The sequence below is a fragment of the Takifugu rubripes genome, chromosome 21 (assembly GCF_901000725.2).
Source record: "Takifugu rubripes chromosome 21, fTakRub1.2, whole genome shotgun sequence".
Lineage (NCBI taxonomy): Eukaryota > Metazoa > Chordata > Actinopteri > Tetraodontiformes > Tetraodontidae > Takifugu > Takifugu rubripes.
In genome coordinates this window covers 15,273,080-15,294,968 of record NC_042305.1, presented here as the reverse complement: position 1 = coordinate 15,294,968, position 21,889 = coordinate 15,273,080, and the positions used below count along the sequence as shown (strand labels likewise).

At 42.8% G+C, this 21,889-nt stretch overlaps 1 protein-coding gene across 13 annotated transcripts in view; it reads left to right on the top strand.

The window, feature by feature from the left end:
* kcnt1b (potassium sodium-activated channel subfamily T member 1b) overlaps positions 1-21,247 on the top strand; it is a 40,774-nt gene extending 19,527 nt beyond the window's left edge. For 5 of the 13 annotated variants that reach the window (XM_029829095.1, XM_029829091.1, XM_029829098.1 and 2 more), the window contains 33 exons: positions 1,453-1,532; positions 2,808-2,916; positions 3,131-3,187; positions 3,283-3,331; positions 3,522-3,581; positions 4,146-4,220; positions 4,322-4,405; positions 5,344-5,438; positions 6,281-6,461; positions 6,813-6,977; positions 7,385-7,521; positions 8,120-8,183; positions 8,339-8,447; positions 8,526-8,634; positions 9,394-9,543; positions 9,649-9,884; positions 10,072-10,092; positions 10,537-10,750; positions 12,088-12,193; positions 12,317-12,489; positions 13,651-13,722; positions 13,920-14,054; positions 14,261-14,372; positions 14,574-14,675; positions 14,992-15,075; positions 15,156-15,284; positions 15,395-15,415; positions 15,604-15,901; positions 16,804-16,866; positions 17,106-17,156; positions 18,105-18,116; positions 18,592-18,676; positions 18,759-21,247. In XM_029829095.1, the coding sequence (XP_029684955.1) occupies positions 1,453-1,532; positions 2,808-2,916; positions 3,131-3,187; positions 3,283-3,331; positions 3,522-3,581; positions 4,146-4,220; positions 4,322-4,405; positions 5,344-5,438; positions 6,281-6,461; positions 6,813-6,977; positions 7,385-7,521; positions 8,120-8,183; positions 8,339-8,447; positions 8,526-8,634; positions 9,394-9,543; positions 9,649-9,884; positions 10,072-10,092; positions 10,537-10,750; positions 12,088-12,193; positions 12,317-12,489; positions 13,651-13,722; positions 13,920-14,054; positions 14,261-14,372; positions 14,574-14,675; positions 14,992-15,075; positions 15,156-15,284; positions 15,395-15,415; positions 15,604-15,901; positions 16,804-16,866; positions 17,106-17,156; positions 18,105-18,116; positions 18,592-18,676; positions 18,759-18,879 (3,559 nt within the window). In that variant the 3' untranslated portion in view covers positions 18,880-21,247. The remainder of the gene's footprint in view (positions 1-1,452; positions 1,533-2,807; positions 2,917-3,130; positions 3,188-3,282; positions 3,332-3,521; positions 3,582-4,145; positions 4,221-4,321; positions 4,406-5,343; positions 5,439-6,280; positions 6,462-6,812; positions 6,978-7,384; positions 7,522-8,119; positions 8,184-8,338; positions 8,448-8,525; positions 8,635-9,393; positions 9,544-9,648; positions 9,885-10,071; positions 10,093-10,536; positions 10,751-12,087; positions 12,194-12,316; positions 12,490-13,650; positions 13,723-13,919; positions 14,055-14,260; positions 14,373-14,573; positions 14,676-14,991; positions 15,076-15,155; positions 15,285-15,394; positions 15,416-15,603; positions 15,902-16,803; positions 16,867-17,105; positions 17,157-18,104; positions 18,117-18,591; positions 18,677-18,758) is intronic. The other 8 variants (XM_011615973.2, XM_011615974.2, XM_029829093.1 and 5 more) reach the window with 7 other exon arrangements.
* Positions 21,248-21,889: the final 642 nt, after the last annotated feature.

Sequence of the window (21,889 nt, the reverse complement as noted above, 5' to 3'; positions counted from 1 at the left end):
GTGCATGTTTGTTATCGGGAATATCTCTATAAACTGCTCTCGCTGTATAGAATTTGACTCTCTTGGTTCATTTTGGAGTCATGTTTCAGCTGCTCACATTTCCTGTTTGAACTAATTACAGGTGCCTGTAGATAAGCTGGGTAAATAAAAAGGTTATATGACAGCTGTCTCATTGCAGACTATTGGAACATTATCTCCCTACTCCCTCTTTTTTCCACAATTACCAGGTGATGGAGCATCATTTACAGTACCTGTGTCTCTTGGTAGAAAGATGGAATCACACGGCATAAAAATTGTGGTTAGTGCCTGAATAGTAGGTAGGTGCAATTGTACATGTGTAGCCTCAGTTCACACTTGGGTTTTGTGCAGCATTACACACAAAAACATGGACATTTCATGCATTAGAAGCTGTTACCGAGGAGACGATGGTGAAAGAGAAAGGGAGGGAGAGTGGTCGGGAGGAAGGGAACAGAATGGCAAATACATCAGTTCTAGTTTCTGCCTATACTCCTTATCTACACATATATTGCTTCCATAGGAATCAACTTCTGTAATTGCCTGCCTGTTCTCCTTCTCTCAGACAAGAATCGAGGCCCTGTGAGTCCTTGTTGTAACCTTGAATCAATTAGTCCTCGCCCTCCTCATTACTGTCAACACTATACGTTGCAGAACCTATTAATAGCCTATAGAGCTGCTTGCATTCACATTACTCAGGTATTTGGTCAAGGCCCAAATCATATTGAGGGAGTCTTAATGCTCATTAATGTCCACATTTATGCATTTGAATTTAATCCAGTTGATAATGCTGCACCCATTAAACAAATAGGCAATGTGATTTATTTTGTGAGCAGGTTCTAAATGTGTATAAAATATTTAGACTAAACAGGATGACTGATGTTTCCTGGTTGCAATTTGCAATGCTTCTTTCTCCCAATATGGATTTCTGTCCCTGGAGACAAATTTAGACCGCTTACATCGGGTTGCAATATCTATTCTCTTCAGAAAATATATGCATCACATAAAGTGTTCCATTAATGGGTGTAATTTGGATTATTGTTGTTTGGATCTTTTACATTAGAATTCAATTTCATTGGTGTTTTTTTTTTTTCTTTTTACACTATGAGGGGAAACTGTAGATAATGACCAGTGCTAAATGGAAGGTAATTGTGTTATTTAAAAAGGAAATACAGCTTTTCGCTCTCTATTAGCTTTGCCACGATCCTGGAAATCTGTTTGCATTTTCTGACCACCTCTGCCAGATTGCACCCAGTGCCAAGCTTGCTAATGTGCAGTGACCTTTAAAGCTTTAAATTGAGTCTCAACAGGAGCCGTTCCTCAAACACCTGCGTTGTTTTCATTTATTGTTTTACACTTTTCAGAAATTTCAGTGCATGTGGCTGAGAGCGTTGCACGCCCAGGTTTATGCTGATGCTATGTGGCTGTGCTCCGCAGGGTGCAGGTGGAGTTCTACGTGAATGAAAACACCTTCAAGGAGAGGCTGAAGCTTTTCTTCATTAAAAACCAAAGGTCAAGTAAGTACATCTGACAGGAGGTATCAGAAGATTCTTCTCTCTTCCAAGAGAGAATACCTAACACTGGCTGATGCTAATCCTCATAGTTATAAATGGCTAAAGGAAAACGTGTGCACGTGCAAATCGTTGGTGGTCCAGCTCAGTGTTTTTGGTGGATCGATTACATGTAGTAAAAGTGAGAGCCACATGAAGGATTTGTCTGTCGATTGACAAGATTGGCAGGAAACTGACTTTGATGGTGCCCCACTGACGCTGTCTTTCCTCATCCTGCGCTTTGATATGTCACAACAAGAGTGCAAAGGAAATGTCAGACCTGGCTGCAGGGAATCTTCGCTGTAGCCTGTTGCAAAACCGTTAGTCCACCTTTAAATCATTTTGATATTGACGCTGGTCTCTGGTGAATAGGTCACGTCATGACAGATTAGAGAGCCACAATGGTTAATTTGGTTTAATACAGCCACCATCACCCTCTGGCTAAGCAGCATAAGGGCTAACAGCTTCCTGTTTTCATGGTAGACAAATATGTACATTTCTTTACTTTCCAAACAGGAAACGGTGATTTCAAAATAACCAATAGCTCTTGTCGTCCGCAGCCATCATCAGTTGTTAATTGCTTGCAGGTCTTTGTCGCATTGAAACCATGGTGATGCTGTGCAACCGTGAGAGGACTTAAAAGTTGTGCATCAGGGGAAACCAGTTGTGACAGGCAGCTAAAGTAGCACGAAACTCTACTGGCTGTGTCTGAAACCCCACACTCGTTCCCTATTCTCTCCTCTCTCCATAGGGAGTCGGCGGTGCACTCGCTGATAAGCAGAAATTCAGTATTGGGACTCTTATGTGCGTCTTATATGCACCTTTTGAGTGATTTCATTTTTTTCCTACTGATTGAATAAATATAACACACTCTCTGGCCGCTTGTCAATGTGCTATTATGTCATTACTACTTATCTTAATAATTAATGATTAGCATCGTGTCTAGCTTCTCGCCTACATCTGCAAAGGATGGTGGGTTATATTGCTTTGTTAGGGAGCCAATACTTTTTAAAAATGATCCTTAAGTAATTGATCCTTACTTCACATTTGGACACCCTACAAAATGGCATAGACCCTACTGAGTGCACTATATAGGATATAGGAGGTGGTTTTCCGACACAGTGCTTTGGGGCCTTCAACAGTTAAACTATTGTATCCCTCAGTAGAACAAGAAGTAAGAGGATTGTCTGAAATGTAGATATCTACACGTGGATGTGTCAGGTAATGCATTTTAACTCACAGGCCTGAGAATCCGTCTCTTCAACTTCTCACTGAAGATCCTGACCTGTGCCCTCTATATACTGAGAGTCAGCCTGGATAACCCCAACTTCAACGCCAGCCCATGGGCATGGTGCGTCCTCTTATGCTCTACAGCGTATCCCAGTACAAATATATCATTTCCTTACACTGTTATCATACCGTCAGGCATGATTTTGCTTTAAATATTAATAATGCTTTTTTGTATTTGTCCACAGCAACATACATGTATGCATATATATCACATAATTGTTCATTATATTTAATATTTGATTCATATTTCATGGTTGCGACCTTTCTCCACATAGTGCTGCGTGCCGAAATAACACTGGGCTAAATGTGACAGAGTCATCAAAAATAAACTGGTATGTGTCATTCAGAAATCCACTTCAAGACGGCCTGAAAGATATTGTGTTAATGTGCATTTACATACAAATGTGTTCTTTTTCATGGTTTACAGGGAGTTGATTTTCTGGGTAAACAGACGAGATCCACTGTGGGCAATACAGGTGAGAGATTCCGCTTTCATTCAACCTGAACATAAATCAAATTCCACTGCAACGCTTAATGCAGCGAACGATTCAGTTGGGGGGCGTTTATTGGATGAAACATCACAGAGAACGGCGGTTCCCCAGAGACGGGTGAAAAGCCCGAAGTGGTGAAATTGCTGTTGTTAGTTTCCTTTATCTTCTCCTGCAGGTGACGGTGGCCTTAATCAGTTTTTTGGAGACCATGCTTATTACTTATCTGAGCTACAAGGTAAGAGCCTGGTCCTCAGCACGCACCCTCTCATTTTTAAAATCAGTGCTTATTTAACTTTCTCCAACTACCGAGCGTCTGAAAGGACATTTTGACACGATAACATTCAAGTTTGTAAAACTCAGTGCAAACTTTTTAAAAAAAATTTATATTGTATTATGTGAACACAAAAATAGGTTTTTCCTCCATTTATAACACAAATAATTCAGCAGGCAACCTTGTACTGCACACATCTCCTAAATCAGAGCACAGCGGAGAACACGGCGTCGTATATAAAGTTCAAAGATTAATAAAATCATGAATAATATATTGATGTTATGAAATAAAGCTATTTAAGGATGCGCCCCTGTGCCATTTCTTGACCCATTATTAAATGGTGCTCTCATCCAGCTCAGTCTAAATATACCAACGAGATTTATATTTTAAATTGAGTAATGAATATTTCACAGTATAGCTGTTTCTTATGGAGTAATATATTCTTTTCACAGCTGACCTGTTTGACGTTGGCTGTATTAACACTACAATGTTACTCTTGGTTATTTTCCATCTGATTGACTTCTTTAGGGGAACATTTGCGAGCAGATGTTCCAGATATCCTTCATATTGGAGATGATCAACACAGTGCCATTTATAATCACAGTGAGTGGGGACTCTATGTCATTTATAAAGTCTTTATAAACCTACCAAGGACATTTGTTTAATATATAATATTAAATTGTTTAACGGCTTTGTCCTTTCAGATTTTCTGGCATCCTTTGAAAAACATATTTGTTCCCGTATTTCTTAATTGCTGGCTTGCCAAAGGTGCCCTGGAGAACATGATTGTAAGTGCAATGTCCAAAAGCCACCGATGGCTTCATGATTCCGTGATATATCCTCAGACAGCCAATTAGAAGGTCCTCAGACACTGAGTGAGGATAGAGTGTCAGAAAAACCAATCTACAACCTTCATTCTGATCTCCAGTTGTAGCTACAGTAGATTGTGTACCACAGCTGACACTGATACCGGGCTATTAAAGTACTGCGGGTGCTGTGTGTGTGCTACATTAACTGCCACTTTCTTTTATTTTCAAGCTTGCACCTTCTTGTGCCAATGAATCTAATTAAATTCACTGTTTCTAAAGGCCTTGAATTGCTTGCTGTAGCTGCAGGGCTGTAGAAGCCAGAGTTGTTACCATAACAGCGATTTTAACGGCAGTTTTGCCCCCTTCTGCTCTGTAGGCACAATGACAGCCCGCCGGTCAATGTGAGTGTCCACACTTAGATTTAGAGAAAAACACTGCAGATGGGGTTCGAAGAGAAGGCACGATTAAAAAAAAAAAAAACGCCAATTCTGCACATGAGTCTGGTGTTGTATCAATATTGTGCCGGGCTTAGGATAAGCCCAAATGTTCGCTACATGGTATTGAAAGCAATTAGGTGACATCCAGCTGGTGTAGTATGCTGTGATTCAAATGAGCCCACGACAGCGGTACAGGCTCATTCCAAGGCTGTAGCTTGACAGATGGCGTGGTCTGAAGCAGAGCTCGCCAAACATGGTCAAACTGGAGTGACAGTTTGTGCAGGCACCGATGGGCTGTGGAAGTGGAAGAACTGAAAAGTAGCCATGAGCTACATATCGAAACATTATGCAAATGAGCAAGAAATTGACTTTTCTCAACATTTATAATACAGAGCTCCAAAACTTGCATATATTTTGTAAACCAGTCAGTGGTCTGCCGGTTGGCTCCGTATAATCTAATAACTTTTCCCATAACCTCAGAATGACTTCCACCGGGCCATCCAGAGGACCCATTCTGCTATGTTCAACCAGGTGTTCATTCTCATCTGCACCTTGCTGTGTCTAGTTTTCACCGGGTGAGTAAAGCACTCTTGTCACCATTTAACACATTCCTAACCCTTGGGGCTTTTAAGGCCTGTGTGCTGGCCCGACGGGGAAACAATCTAAGCGCATGTAATTGACTGTATAATTGGAAGAATATTATATTTCTTGTGCTGAAAGTGGCACACGGTGCAGTTTTGCTGGCTGGGTTAAGGGAAAAACGCCTGGAAAATCCTTGAAATCATAACACTATATAAAGCATGAATGGTAGCTAATACTATAAAGAGTTCTCTTACAGGCTGGTAAATAAAAATAAAATGAATATGGTTTGTTTTTAATTGTAGATGTACAAATTCTTTCTTTTGTTGCCTTGATTTTAATCCAGTTATTCATGGCAATGCAGACAGGTTGGTGATTAAACAAATGAATTCACAGTTGGGCAATGAAAAAAAACATCACAATGACTGAGTTCTGCACACATGAGTCTCAGAATCTGAGCTGTCACTCGAATTTTGGACTTTTGGCAGCCTCTTTGTGTCATGTTCTTTGTGTCTCCATTAAGAATCAAAATGGATTTTTCTTCACTTCTAATTTATTCCCATTTTTCAAGAGCTTTTAAAGCAGTCGCAAAAAAAGGTTCTCTTTTATTTTATGCTACCTCTGTTCTACCACTCTTGAACATTGAACATTTCCAAAGCCGCAAGATTTCATAACATCCAACAAATGAACGAACACAAAAGTATTACGAATTTCCACTGAAAAAGTAATCCCCAAGTGTGTACTATAAATGATGAGGGAGATTTCTCACGTAAAGCGACTATGGTGGCAGAGAGGAGATGAAGTAATGCCTTTATATCTTTGTATAATTCTTCTACAGAGCTTGTGGCATCCAGCATTTGGAAAGAGCTGGAAAACAACTTTCCTTGTTTGACTCCTTTTATTTCTGTATCGTCACCTTCTCCACGGTTGGCTATGGGGACGTCACGCCCCAGATCTGGCCCTCCCAGCTGCTCGTGGTCATTCTCATTTGCGTTGCCTTGGTGGTGCTCCCACTGCAGGTGAGCTCAGGGCATTTGGAGCTGGCTCTGTGGATTTATTCTTCAAATGATAAATGATGTTTTACAGCTGCTATCACAGTTCCATCAGCAATTTTCTACTCGCCAACAAAATGTCCAGATTGAACTAAAGTGATCCATGGATGGTTACTGTTTGAGTTATTGTTTTTTTAGTACAATTTATTCATATCAAATCTTCTGGTGTATTTACTGTTCCTCCAGAGAAAATTGGATTGGTAATAGAATTCTACTCCTTTTTTTTTTTTTGCAAGCTGCACTTTTGGAACTTTTTATTCCTTTTTTTCCCGATTTTGTTGAGTTTGTCACAACATCACGGTCTTTCCGTCATTTTAGTTTGAAGAACTAGCATACCTCTGGATGGAGAGCCAGAAGTTAGGAGGGAACTATAGCCGACACAGGGCTCAAACTGAGAAGCATGTGGTGTTATGTGTCAGCTCACTGAAGATCGACCTACTGATGGATTTCCTCAATGAGTTCTATGCTCATCCTAGACTACAGGTACTGAAGCTCACCTATGCTCTGTGTCTGTATTTACAAATTAGCATCTGCTACTGTTGTATATTTAATGTGAACTCATTTGCTTGCATGCTCGCATCGATGCATCCTTCTTAAGCTTAAGCAAACCAACTCATTTGGCCCCGGGAAAGTGCAATTTCTTCTTCTGTTAGGCAGCAGCTGCATGCAATGGGTTCCAGAAAAGGGAAAAAAAATGTCCCCATGATATTTTGCCAATTCTGACTGATGTGCATGTACATGGACCTCTCATGCTCACAACCACCACACAGTATCTGATTTGGGACTAAATGTAATATACACCGTTTGCATTTTCCTTGAACGTTTCAATTTTTGCCGCTTCTGTTACTGGAGAATTTAATTCCATTTAATTTTGTATGTCTTGCTCGCAGGACTATTATGTGGTGATCTTGTGTCCAACCGAGATGGACATTCAGGTTCGCCGTATCCTCCAAATCCCTTTGTGGTCTCAGAGGGTCATCTACCTTCAAGGTTCTGCCCTCAAAGACCAGGATCTAATGAGGGCCAAGTGAGTGGAAGCGTGCAGTTATTTGATTCGACCAACTGTGCACATTTGAGACATTTAACAAAATTGGGCAATTTTGCCCAATAATACTCTTTCATTGCTTAAGTGCTGGCAATTCAATTTCAGTTGAGCAGAAAATCTATAGCTGATGTATTTTAAGAACTAAATAACTGTATGTTTAACTCCTTTATTGTTGCTGTGCTGTGCTTTGTGTAATGAGATTTTTATTATCCAACACAATCTTCTGTTTGACTCACAGGCTACAAATCATTGTGAGCTGAACGCTATTGTCCCAGCAATATGTCTCTATGTGACTTGGCACCAGAATTCTCCTTAATGATTCCACTGCTGCTGTGTTAGGAGCCAGCTTCATCAAGGCACTATATCAGTCCCGTAAATGCACCCGCGTTCTACCAAGAATAATTGCTGCCACCCCCTCGTGATCCTATCACATCTGAAAAAAGCAGATTGTTTTCAGCGACTGTGGGAGTTTCAGCCATTGTCACGGGACATTAAAATTCCTCCAAAATTCTCTTTGTTCTGCAGACACAACTGATCCTTCCCGTCATAATGCCTGTTTTTAATTTCTGTCGATCCTCAGGATGGATGATGCTGAGGCCTGCTTCATCCTCAGCAGCAGGAACGAGGTCGATCGAACTGCTGCTGTGAGTCATATTCATAATAGTAAAAAAAAAACATAGTTTTCTTCACAATGTGGTTCCTTCCTGAATCAGCAGAGATCAGTCAATGAAAGGTCAAGATGTATCCTCTGCTTTGAAATACAAATTGTTTTTTTCCTTCTTCATTTCTTCTTCTGCAGGATCACCAGACTATTTTGAGAGCCTGGGCTGCAAAAGACTTTGCTCCCAACTGTCCTCTTTATGTCCAGATCCTCAAACCGGAAAATAAATTCCATGTTAAATTTGCAGGCAAGTACCAACACGCAGCCACCATGAGGCATAATAGAGGGTCCTAAATCAAATGGATGATGTCATTGTTTCCATTAGATCATGTTGTCTGCGAAGAGGAGTTCAAATATGCCATGTTGGCTCTGAACTGTGTATGCCCGGCCACGTCTACCTTAGTCACACTCCTGGTTCACACCTCCAGAGGACAGTGAGTGCTAAACTCTCTCTTGGCTTGTGTGACTTGACAATGATTTCCTCTGTTACTGTGTATATTATTGATTTGTTGGATTGAGTACATCACACATGGTTAACAGGGGAGAGGTGATTGATGCTCCTTTAGCAGAGCATCTGCAGACTGGATTTGATTTTACTGTCCTGAAAATGAGTACAATAAATTTATCACCACAGAAACACATCACTGTCAAGTTTATAAATATCAGCCTGCTACAGGCATTAGATCCAGTAATGATTTGGCATTCTGGGTGAGATAACCACCTTATATATCTTCACTGCTGTCCGCTGCAGTCAGCACACACATTTTAATTTCCACTACTTGTACTGGCCAGTGGCTATAAAGGTGACAGGAATGAGTATAGATTTTTCTATGGCAGCTCTAAATTTAAACACTCAAACCGAGTTAAAGTGGGGGGAGGATAAAAACTACCTGACTTAAAAGATGCAAGCCTTTTTCTCACCTCACCCTCTCAATTTCTTGGAGACAAAGGTGTTGTGGAGGTCCAGACGTATTTGTCAGTCTGTGACAAAATGAGAGTTGCATTAGTAATACCTTTAAATCAATGGTGGCTTCTTCAAAGAACAGAATTGGGCCATTATAACAACGGGAAATCAATCAATCAAAGCAGATCATGCTTCATTTTAATATTTAATTCAACTTGAATGGACTCTTAAAGGAGCTAAATGTCATGTTTCTCCAGGTTAGCCTATAACTTTTGTGATTCTATTCTAGGGAAGGACAACTGTCACCAGAGCAATGGCAAAGGACGTATGGACGCTGCTCTGGAAACGAGGTCTATCACATCCGACTGTGCGACAGCAAGTTCTTTGGGGAGTACGATGGGAAAAGCTTCACCTACGCATCCTTCCACGCCCATAAGAAGTTAGCAAATCCTTTACTGCATTGATCTAGTCTTGTTGTTGGCACTTTGTAGCTAATATTTGGGAACAAAACAATGAGAGCTGTGATTTTATTTTCCTACTCTAGGTATGGTGTGTGTTTGATTGGAGTGAAAAGAGAGGACAACAAGAGCATTCTCCTGAACCCTGGCCCCCGGCACATCATGGCCTCCACCGACACTTGCTACTACATCAACATCACCAAGGAGGAGAACTCGGCATTCATCTTCAAACAAGAGGAAAAGCACAACAAGGGCCTCCCCCTCACAGGCCTCTATGACGCCCCCTCCAGACTGCCAGTGCACAGCATCATTGCCAGCATGGGTAAGATCGAAAACCTGAGGCACCAAACATATCTGCTGTCAGTCCTGCAGACACAGTAGGGGGATGAAGTGTCTGTCTCTGGGATGCTGAATGCTTCTGCTGGCTGCATGATACTTTTTTTCTGACATGCATTCTTACTTTCTTGGCTGACGTTACCGTGTCGTGCTTTTTCTTTGACCTGTGAAAGTTGATCAGACTGCTTCGTTTGGTAAGTTTATGCATATGAATGCATGCATCACCCCCCCCCCCCCCCCCCCCGATTATTTCAATAGTATCGAACAGTTCACAGATTTCATGTGGAAGACACAGTAATTTTAATTATTTTCCGAGTTGCTAAATTAGATTTTTTTAAGTGAGCTGTTTTTCCATCACATTTTCATCAATCACATGTGTATAAATATGTTATATATTTGTTCTAGCTATATCCTACGTATTACCACTATGGTGTTTGTTATCGATATAAATGAAAAGGGTTGTCAGCATTTGCATGTCAATTTGAGGAAGATTGAATAGACAGAATCTTTATTGTCAAGGTCATGCTAAGCTGAGCTGAGACTGCTGATGCTTGTTGCTGACAGAATATTGCATTATATGTTGTATGTTTCTTCTAAACGACCATCTAGTTCGGTGCTAATTTGGATGTGATTTTCAGGGACTGTTGCCATAGATCTACAGAACCCCGATCCCCCAGAAGAAAGCGGCAAGCTGGCGTTGCCGACAGAGAACGGCGCAGGAAGCCGGAGGCCGAGCATTGCACCCGTCCTAGAAATCGCAGACTCCTCCGCCATTCTGCCCTGCGACCTTCTCAGTGATCAATCTGAGGATGAAGCCAACCAGTCAGACGAGGAGGGCTCTGTCGGGTCTGAGTAAGTGACTTCGTCATGGGTGGAATATTAGAAACACCACCTATACTTCAGTAGAAAGGATCTGTATAGAATTGTATGAACCCAGATGATTAAATGGTGAAATGTCTTGATAGCGTGAACATGATTGATCAAACCTTCCCTTTCTCCCCTACTTCATGTCCAGCAGTTGTATAAAAGAAGGCTGTGAGTGTGATAGGTGTGTAGGGTCTATATCAGGGGTGGGCAAACATTTTGATTCGTGGGCCACAATGGGTTCTAACATTTGACAGAGGGGCCGGACCAGGAGCAGATGGATGGATGGAGTGCTTTGGTAACCTCACCTCATTGGAGAAAAAATACACATCTTGGGATATGGAGAAAACATGTGCTTTAATTTCAAATGAAAATGAAGAGAAGCATTACAACAAAATATCTTTGGAATGAGTCTTAAAACACTTAAAATCCAATGAATAAAATGTGCCTTTTTAAAAAAAATTAATAACCATTTCTATTTTAAAGCACTGAAAGTTCTGTTATCCTTCAGGATATCACCATCACTCTCCTCCTGACTGTCTTTTTTCTAGTGGGAAAACACCAGAATTGCAGTGAAAATATAACATTAACAAGGTTTATTCATTTAATTTTTCAAGTTTGGCGGGCCGGATTAAAACGTTTAACGGGCCGCGTGTGGCCCCCGGGCCGTAGTTTGCCCATGCCTGGTCTATATAGAGGGATTCAGGACCGTTACCTTTCCTACTTAGCAAATTATACAGAAGCTGTTGTTCGCAGCACAGATGTTACACACAGTTCCTCAGATCCTGATCTGCTGTCTCCGTTCCTCTGGGCCATGAAATGGGTTTTCTTCTTAACAGTTGTCAGCCTCATTAGTTGGGAGGGATTGAAATCAATGGGCTGTCTGCAGGAGACGTGCGGCTCAGCTGAAGATCCCACAGCGCCATCATGTGGCTGCCAGGACGTGGGTGCATCTCCACAGAAAGCAGCGTGTAGAACAGCAGTCTGGAGGGCTTCCTGATAACCAATTTAGATAATTGCATATAGCAAAAGACAGATCAGAGGGCTATTGAACTAAATTGGCATGCTTTGATGCAAATCAAATTGAAAATGATTACAACTCAGCAGCCTAAACTGAACTTGTTGTAAAAGAGAAACGCTGTAGTTCTCTAAATGTAATAATAATGGGATCAATCATCGATTCTTTGTCAAGTGCCAACATTTATACCATCATGTCATTCCCTCGCCAACACATCAGTAACAGTCCTGCAGTATATTTTCTGCCATCTAAGTTAGATTATCATTCCAGATATGGGCTCGATGGGCTTTTGTGTTTGTTTTGTCAGTTTTGTGAAGGGCTACCCTCCCAACTCGCCCTACATCGGCAGCTCTCCCACATTGTGCCACCTCCTGCCACAGAAAGCTCCATTCTGCTGCCTCCGCCTGGACAAGGTGAATTGACCAACACACACACACACACACACACACACCGGAAACAACACAGTGAGACACACAGACTTAAAGTTGAGTAACCAGATCAGCGTCTGTCTATGACTTTGTTACCTTGTTATTCAGGGCTGTACGCATAACAGCTTTGAGGATGCCAAGGCCTACGGCTTCAAGAATAAGTTGATTATAGTTTCTGCTGAGACGGCAGGAAATGGTCTCTACAATTTCATTGTCCCTCTTCGCGCTTACTATCGGCCCAGGAAGGAGCTGAACCCAATAGTGCTGCTGTTGGACTACCCGTAAGTTTTACACATGAACTCTTTCCAACCATGAGTTTGCTACCTTATCAGAGGGATGTTGAAATATTCTTAATGTTCAGAATACATTCTATAGGAAATTACATCTTAACCAGGGACCATTGCTATAGGCAGCAGACCTCCCCTCCCCAATATTCTGATTAGAATATAGGTGGTGCTTAAAGACAACAAACCCGTACATTTTAATGTCCTGAACTGGTTCTGCTGATATTCGTATATTTTTAATGTGTAGAAAATCAAGGCGCCTCCAGAACTAGAAAAATAACACATACATTATTAATGTAAAAATAAAGAAGTACATAGAAAATGCATAGAACTCAATAGAAATTTCAAAGAAATGTGCATCTCCCTGGCCATTACTGTGTTATTTTATTCATTTATGGACATGTGTAGGTGCAAGGCATCAAATATATGTGTTTTAATGCAATACAGTGTTATAGTCTATATGCAAACTGCATTCAAGTAGAAAATCAATCACAACTGGCAATATGGGCACGCGTTACTTCAACTATTTTTCTTTTTAAATTATTCATAAGGTACACTGCATATGCTGTGTGTGTGTGTGTGTGTGTGTGAGTGTGTGAGTGTGTGTGAGTGAGTGAGAGAGAGAGATTTACACCTTCCCCTGTCCTACATCACTGAGTTTTATTAACTCAAACTGAACCTTACGGTCACTGAAACAGAAACTTCACAGGCCAGAAGGTTCTGACAGTTTGAACGAGCTGTTAAACCTTCTGACTGCCCAAAATCACTCAGGTCATTATTTTATTTAATAGAATGATCAAAATAACAACAGTTATTGCCAAAGTGCTGTACAGCAGTCAGCCACAATAAAGAAAGGGAGAGATGAAGGATTCATTTCAAGCAGTAAAAGCATGAAATAACCCCCAAAAATCCAATCTACCGAGTTTGGCGCTGCTATGATCAGCATTCAGGCATTATCGCATCGATAGAGTGCATCCGTTGTTGTTGTTGTTGTTGTTGTTGTGTTTTAATTAGGGACATATTTTCTTGCAGGTTCATAAAGCATTAATTGCCTTGCTTTCAACTGTGCCTGCCCCAAATGAGGAGCAGATTTAAGGAAATTAGTTTTGCAGAGATAATAAGCCTGGGGTTCTCATAAATGTGTCCCGTTTCCCACAGCCCAGACAATCACTTCTTAGAGGCCATTTGCTGCTTTCCTATGGTTTACTTCATGACTGGAACTATTGACAAGTATGTATTATTAAACACCAACTCATTTGATGAAGTATTATTGATCCTATATGTGTTGGTTGTTGATATGCTTCCGTTTACAAGACTTGGGCACAAATGATTAATGATGATTTACAGTAGTACAGGACAGGTTTAACGTGAGATATGTTTTAGGAGCTATGTTAATTTGTAATTTCCTTGTTTTCTGAATGCACCAGCTTGGACAACCTCCTGCAGTGTGGCATAATCTACGCAGACAATTTGGTGGTTGTGGACAAAGAGAGCACAATGAGCGCCGAGGAGGACTACATGGCAGACGCCAAGACCATCGTCAATGTCCAGACTATGTTCAGGTACTTTCACGGACACACAACGAGGTGTTTGTAGAAGCTGGACCAGATTCTGCCAGCGATAAATGTGCATGCAGAAACGCAGATGAGATTGTGAAGAACACCTTCAGTATTTGTTCTAGCAGCTTAAAATAAAAGCATTTCTGACTGTCAGCCGTTTTCCAGTCATTACAAGGTGTTTGTTATCTCTGCCGACCTCCCTCATTTAGGTTGTTTCCCAGTCTCAGCATCATTACTGAGCTCACACATCCGTCCAACATGAGGTTCATGCAGTTCAGAGCCAAGGACTGCTACTCACTCGCTCTCTCTAAACTGGAGAAGGTGAGACCTCTGGACAGAAAATGACTCTGAACTCACTCCTGGGTTTAACGTAAAGAGGATGTTCTAAGATTATTTGGTGAAACATCTCTGTGAATGAATTTCAGCAGGCTTTGTAGTTCCACCAAAATCTGTGGATAAGGGCTTATCTCGTGTGCCTGCTCTGTTCCACCTCTAATATATTATTTGCATTCCTCTCTTCAGATAGAACGCGATAAGGGCTCCAACTTGGCTTTCATGTTCCGTCTGCCGTTTGCAGCAGGCAGGGTGTTCAGCATTAGCATGTTAGATACACTGCTTTACCAGGTGAGATGATGCTTTGATTCATGTCACGTTTGCTATTTAAAACAAACAGAAATGACAGTGTCATAAACACTCGAGAATCTAAGCAAATCGGTGTGTTATTGAAACGTATGCAGAAGAATTAGTATATAGTCACCTCAGAAATAAAACAATACTGCTTATTGGTGTAATTATATTAGCTAACAGAAGGGGGCGACAACCCCACGTTATTTTCGATGAGTCTCTTGTTTTGGTAATAATAATCAAATCGGCTCTGCTTCACATATTATTTTTTACACTATCTTTTCTACTCTTGTTAATCCATGTGATGTTTTCAAAGTCTTTTGTTAAGGACTACATGATTGCAATCGTGAGGCTTCTCCTGGGTCTGGACACCACACCTGGATCTGGATACCTCTGCGCTGTAAGTTTCAAAGCTAAGACTGCTCCTTCTAGGATTGGACAAACAGGCCGTGACAGCTTCTGCTTCCTTTTCACCCTCAGATGAAGATAACAGAGGAGGATCTGTGGATCAGGACTTACGGCAGACTCTTCCAGAAGCTTTGTTCCTCAAGCGCCGAGATCCCAATTGGGATCTATCGCACCGAGTCGCACATGTTCTCAAACACGGAGGCAAGTTCAGACGATCTGGCTCTGCTTGGCCTTATTTCTTTTTTCTATAATCTAAATACTATTAGGTCATGTAAACACTAATTTACCAGCCATTTGTCTTCTTTTTCCAGTGCAAGGACAGTTATGCACAGGTAAGATCCAATTGGCCTCACTTTAAACCTAACCCTAATCCTAACCCTCACTTTAAACGTGTCCTAAAGAATAGTCCACATGTGAAACCCAGCACTGGTGATGGTGTGCACAACAACGAACAGGCCAAGGCACCTTGCATACTCTACATGGCGTATTCAGCATAAATGCTCCTGCCTTGCTCTCCCAGTCTCAGCTGTCCGTCAACGCTGAACACGGCGCGGAGCACCGCGAGCGAGGGGAGTCCCGGAAGGAGAAAACGGCGCACAGAAACTCCACCACCAGCGAGCAGTCCGAGCACCCGCTGCTGAGGAAGAAGAGCATGCAGTGGGCGCGGCGACTCAGCAGGAAGAACGCCAAACCGTCCAGCAGAGCAGAGCGCATCTCGCAGCAGAGACTCAACCTGTACCGACGCTCTGAACGGCAGGAGCTCTCCGAGCTGGTGAAGAACCGCATGAAGCACCTGGGTCTGCCCACGGTCGGATACGGTGAGCCGTTGTTTCAGTTTGTCCAGAGACTGTTAGTCTGGGATCATATTGGACAGCAGTTATTTAGTTATTTATCTAGTTTGAACAAGATTCAGATTTGTAGTTGTGTAAATATTAAGAATAAAGGACCCGTTTAATTGGTTGAGTAGGTGATTAGAGCCTCCGAATCTCAGCTTTAAAGTGTGAAAATATTGAAAAACTAAAATTGAGGCCTCGAAACTCAAAGAAGAAATCAGGAAAGTTGCGGAAGCCTCAAACTGGCAACAATTTCTGAGAACGTCATTAAGATGCACTGTTACGGGCCTGCTTTAATCGGTCTCAGCCAATTAAATATTTCAATTTGTCAGAAATGCTGCATCAAAATGACTCGAATCTATTTCTTTTTATATCATCTCATTATCTGTGGAGCCATTATCATCACATCGGTTTTAATGAGGGGGAAAAAAACCCCATTAAAAACTAAAAAAATAATCATTTCTGAAGCTGCCACATCAGACACTCCCCCAGCTCACCACCAGCCTCGAGAACCCCCCCACGCATGCAGAGGCAGGAGCGTCATCTCATCCCTGCTCTCTGATTTGTCTCTTGAGTTCTGTCGTCTTCCATCGTGCTCCACGTGTCGATTAAATACGTTTCAGGAACCCCAAAAGCTCCAGATCTTCTATTGAACCCTGAGTGTCAGTGAGGATTACTGCAGCAGGACCTTAGCTTGACAGACGCGCACGCTCGCATGGCTCATCCGCATCGCTTCTATCTTTACCGTTGCGTTTTAGATTCCTCATCAAACTGCAAAACGCTGCCTGCCTGATTTGTTTTTGTTCTTTTTCTTGTCCCCCCCCCTCCTCTGCTTCTCTCATTCTCTACCTGTCCTAATCTTTTCTCCTCGCCTCCTTGGGTTGTAGAGGATGTTTCTAATCTCACTGCGAGCGATGTCATGAATCGAGTAAATCTAGGATATTTGCAAGGTAATGTTTGTGCTGTGTGTGTCTCGTGTACACATGTGAGTGACCATCCATCTCGTAGAGAAAGGACTTAACCCTTTCATCAGCATCCACCGAAGAGTAGCACCATCAGTTCACCTTCACACTGTTGTTAGACGTCCATCTTTAAAGGTCCTTTTTCCCTGTGTGTGTGTGTGTGTGTGTGTTTATAGTCGGTCATAAATGAGCTGATTCGGCCATTAACAGTGAATGCCGTTGCTTAGAGTTGCAGGACATTGCAGAGCATCCGTATACAGAGGGGACCAGGCCACCAGGTTAGCTGGTTACTGCAACTTCACTGCATGAGTGTGTGAGCGTAAGTGTGAGGGAGCGTGCGCGTTGAGCCAGAATGAACGGGAGTTTCGCAGCCAACCTCTCACTGTCTCGCTTCACTGTCTCCTGTCTCTATCTGGTCCTTCTCTGCATTGTGTTCCCGTGAGGTGACGTCCCGAACGGCTAAAGTACCGCAGGGCATCGGAGTCTGGCTTCAAGAGCGGTGCAGAACTCATTCAGTCTGTGGATGGAAGGTTGACACACGCGCCGTGTCAGAGGCTGTTTTAGAGCCGCCCCATGGACACACACACACCCCCACACACACACCCACACACACCCCAGGACTCAGGATCTGTGACACTTTACAACAGTAATTCAATTCTTGGGTGTAATTGGAGCCTGATCGGCTGGTGACACACTTCTGGACTGGAGCCTTCTCTCCAGGTTTCTGTGCATGTTTTTTTCTCTTGAGCAGCACTAAACAAAACCGTTACCCGTTCTGGAGGCGATCCTTTTTTTAAATTTTTTTAACCATCCCACCGGTTCAGACGGATGGGGCCGTCAACAGCAGGCCGGCTTCTTCCACTCTCACACTCCTGATGCGTTCTGCGCCGCTCTCTGGGTCCGAGGGGCCCTGCGTTGGTGCAGACCGGCGGATGCTGGAGCATGTCCCCGTGTGTCACTGTGGGTGGGGCTGAGTGTCGTCCGTTTGGCATGGCTTTACCAAGCCTGCTGCTCCAGCCTGGAATGCGATTGGAGGTGGATGACGTTTCCGCGGACGCCGCCTGCATGCTGGCACCTCTTTCTGACGCTGCGCATGCGGGGGGGGGGTCGGGGGCTGTTTGAGTCAGCGGGCAGCATGGGCCTCCCCCTTGTTCTACAAAGTGGTAGTAGTAACGGTTAGACCTTCTCTTTCTTCCACCCCCCCTTCCCCGCCTGGCTTTATAAAGAGCCACAAGCAGGTGGGTGGTGACATCATCTTTTCCCCTCCCCCCGCCCGCCATGTGGGACGCACCTCAGGACTACATTAAACACACTTTTAAAACACATAGACAGAGACAACACACACCTTTCAGAGCCTTGTTTGGGGAGTAATCTCAAATAAAGAGACTTTTAAATACAATCTAAAATATGAACTGTCCATAAGATAAGGAACAGCTCTGATAGCTACATCACCCCAAATTTAGTTAGAAAAAAATAATTAGAGCCCACGTGTTAAGTAAAGGCTGCAGTGTCGTTAGTATTTAAGGCCCTAGGGCGAGGAGATCGCCACTGCAGCTTCCCATCAGACACTCCTCAGGTTTGCTTTACCAACGAGGAGCGCCCATATTTCCTGTTTCCCGAGAGCTCGTTTCTGTGCTGACGTACCGTCACGTAAAGGACGATGTCGGAGGCCTCCTGAGCAGCTCTGATGCTCTCTGCTGTCTCCTCTTCTAGACGAAATGAATGACCATCAGAACACGCTGTCCTACGTCCTTATCAACCCTCCTCCTGACACCATGCTGGAGCTCAACGACATCGTGTAAGTCCTGGCTCTCCATGGTTTCGCTGCTGATATCAGAGCAGATGCTGGTAATTAAATGTCGATTTTTCTGTCTTTATAGCTACATCATCCGGTCCGACCCGCTGGCACACATGCCAGAGGACTCGCAGGTAGGGCAGGCACGCATCGGCAAGAACAAGCAGGACTTTGGCACAGAGATGAGGGATGAGACTCACCTCTGAATCCCAGGGTCCCCCCCCCCCCACACACACACACACACACAAGCATTTCATATCTGAATGTGCTATTATGTGTCTCTGTCGGTCAGTTTTAAAAGACAGACTTCCTAAGAGCTGCTACAGAAAGATGCATGAATTGTGCCTCATGATAGACGCCAACTCCCTACACACGCACACACGCGCACATGCACGGACGTTCCCCTCAATCATGCCTACTTCTCCTCTGCCTCTCGCCACCTAGCGTTGATAAGCGGAAGTGCAGGTCAACTCGAGCCTCCCCACGAGAATTGTAGGCGTAAATTTCTAGCATTTGCTATGAGATCCACTCTTTTCTTATATACTATACATTTTGTGTTGTCTTTCTCAGAAGACGGGTATCAGTTTTCTTTGAGTATATTGCCACTTTATAAAAATTAGCATTTCTTTCTGTGAAGAGCAAATGTCGCTCACTTCTTTCTCTATTTAAGGTGTGCAAAGTCATGTCCGTAAGAGTGGATGTCTGTTATTTGGTTTCTTACTTTGTAAATATTGTTAAAATTATTTGAACATCATTGTCCTTTTTATAAATTGATATCAGTGTTGTACTTTATAGCCTGATTTAAAGTATTTTTTAGGTTAGAAATGTGTCTCTAAAGCCATTGAAGGCCTCATTATTTAAGAGTTGAAATGCCGTTTATTTAAAGTGCAATTTCTGTCCCTTCTCCATCGCGTATAATTTTGTGAACAGTTGTTTGGGTTCTACAGTATCGAAGGTTTGTTTTAGAATCATTTTGTAGTTCTATTTATAGTAAGAGGGTTTTGACAACTTTTTTACATTAATTGTTTCACATTTGTCTTTCGTAATGAGACATTAGCTTAGCTTTGCACAAAAGCTAAAGGAGACACAACACTGATCAAAAATCGCTGCGCGCCACAGGTGACGTGATCTTCCAGCTGTTTCCCACATCTGTGAGCAAAGCGCCTGCGCTGCCACGAATCGCACATATCGCATCAGCTTTTATCAGCTTTCAGCAGGCTACAATTCTTGCGACGCTTCATTTTTAAAGCCATTTGATCTTCTTTGACAAAAATATCCTACCACAGATAATTAAAACAGGGAAAGTGGTGTTTAAATGGTGTTGCCATAGCTACAGGAGCTCTCCAGTATAGTTAAAGAAGTTGAGCTTGTGGCGGTGACTCAGGGGTAAATACTTAAAGTGTTCACCTGCCGTGTTATTTACACAACGATTGCCCAGTATTTCCTGATTATATTTGGAGGGTTGGACAGTTTCCATGTCCAGAAAACAGTTTTCTAACTGCAACGGAAGTTGCAATGCAAGTGTGAACATTTACCGGTATCACACCACTAAAATCATTGTGTCATATTGCTACACCTTTGGGTGCTCTGTCTCTTCCCTGTGTTTGTGCTAAGCTAAGCTAACAAGCAGGAGGAATTGTCAGTCCTCTCATTGCCTCCTCAATGATCGGTCAGTATCTTCATTAGTTCTTCAACCGTATGTTTAATTAGTCCCTTTTTCATCTAGCAACGAGTGTCCTTCTAAAGCGATGTCCAGCACCAGGGTCTAAGGAAGGTACGACAGGTTAGGGCGCATTTATCACAGCAGAGGTCACGCGTTATTGTACAGTCGCATGAAGAAAAAACAAAGCAGTCATAAGGTAGCAGATTCTTTACCTCCCTCTGTCCGTCAACAACAGGCCGAAGAAACTCTAGAAAAGCTCTTTGGAAAGTAGTTCCTTGATAAAAAGGAAGGTGGACCTGAACAATTTTTGCACTACAAGGATGTTCTAGAGCAGAACAGCACGACCCTTTAAACCGAACCCTTGCACCAGTGGACAGTATTCCTGTGACGCCCACAGTCCCCGTGTGCTCTGACCTGTCGTTTTTCCTGTTGCCATTCTTGTCTGTCCGGTTTTTTTATTACCCAGATGGTGTCTTTGCTTATTTAGAGGTCAGTTTACAGGACAGAAGGTCTGAAGTGTCAAGGAGGATGTTGATATCGAGCGCCCTCCTCTGACCCCTCGATGTCCATATACACAGAACCAAGCGGAGGCATGTAAACAATTCAAAGCATGTGTCGATGTTCAAAGTCGCCGGGGGAAAAAAATGATCATTTCTCGGTGTTAAAATGTCCACGAACCTTATAATCTAATCAACTGCTTGTAAGTTGGAGCCATTATTTGATACTGTGTATTTATATGAATGGAACATGCATGTCGTCTTGGTGTTAAGGAAAATCTTCTGTTTACCTCCGCTTTGTTTTTAAATGTCGTCAAAAAGGAGATGATCCATTTTGTACTATTTCTTATGGGAAGCACATGTGCTTTAACATGAAATATGAACAAATAAATGCTGCATGCAGCCAGCTCGAATGAACAAAACCTTTTCTTATTTCATGTCATGAATTTATTTCATTTCGGTTTACATTGCTTTCAGATGAGATGAGCTAGTAACGGGAAAGGTTTTATCTCGATTAAATGTTCCTGAGTTTGCTCTGAGGTCACTTCCTGTTGGCATACTTCCCTGGGGTCCAGCAGCTGTTCTGCAAGACTTGGTGCAGCAGGTCACAGCAGCGTTTCGCCCTTTCGTGAGGCACCAGCAGGGGGCGCTTTGCAGCCGGTCGCGCTCCTGCTGGTCCTGCTCCGTTTCTCTGCTCTGGAGGTTCAGGGTTTCCAGTCAAAACATGCTCGTTTGTGCTGTTTCCTTCACTGCTAATCTGCCTCGAGGTGATGTAATCATTTCTGGATGCGTGTCACCAACACATGCAGTCTCGTTTCACTCTAGAATCCCATCCGCAGGTCTGTTTCCTCCGTTTCCTCGTCCTTGTTTTCATGTGGAGGCGAAGGTGGATGTGACACGACCACATTGAACCCAGTCAGTGAAGGCATCAGACCCTCCTCTACTCATCCTTTCTGGCTCTCATTTATGCTCAGAACAGCAAGGTTTTAAATGATGAATTAGGTGGTGAAGACAGCAAAATTAGGTGGAATAAAGAGAATCGCATTGGCTGACCTG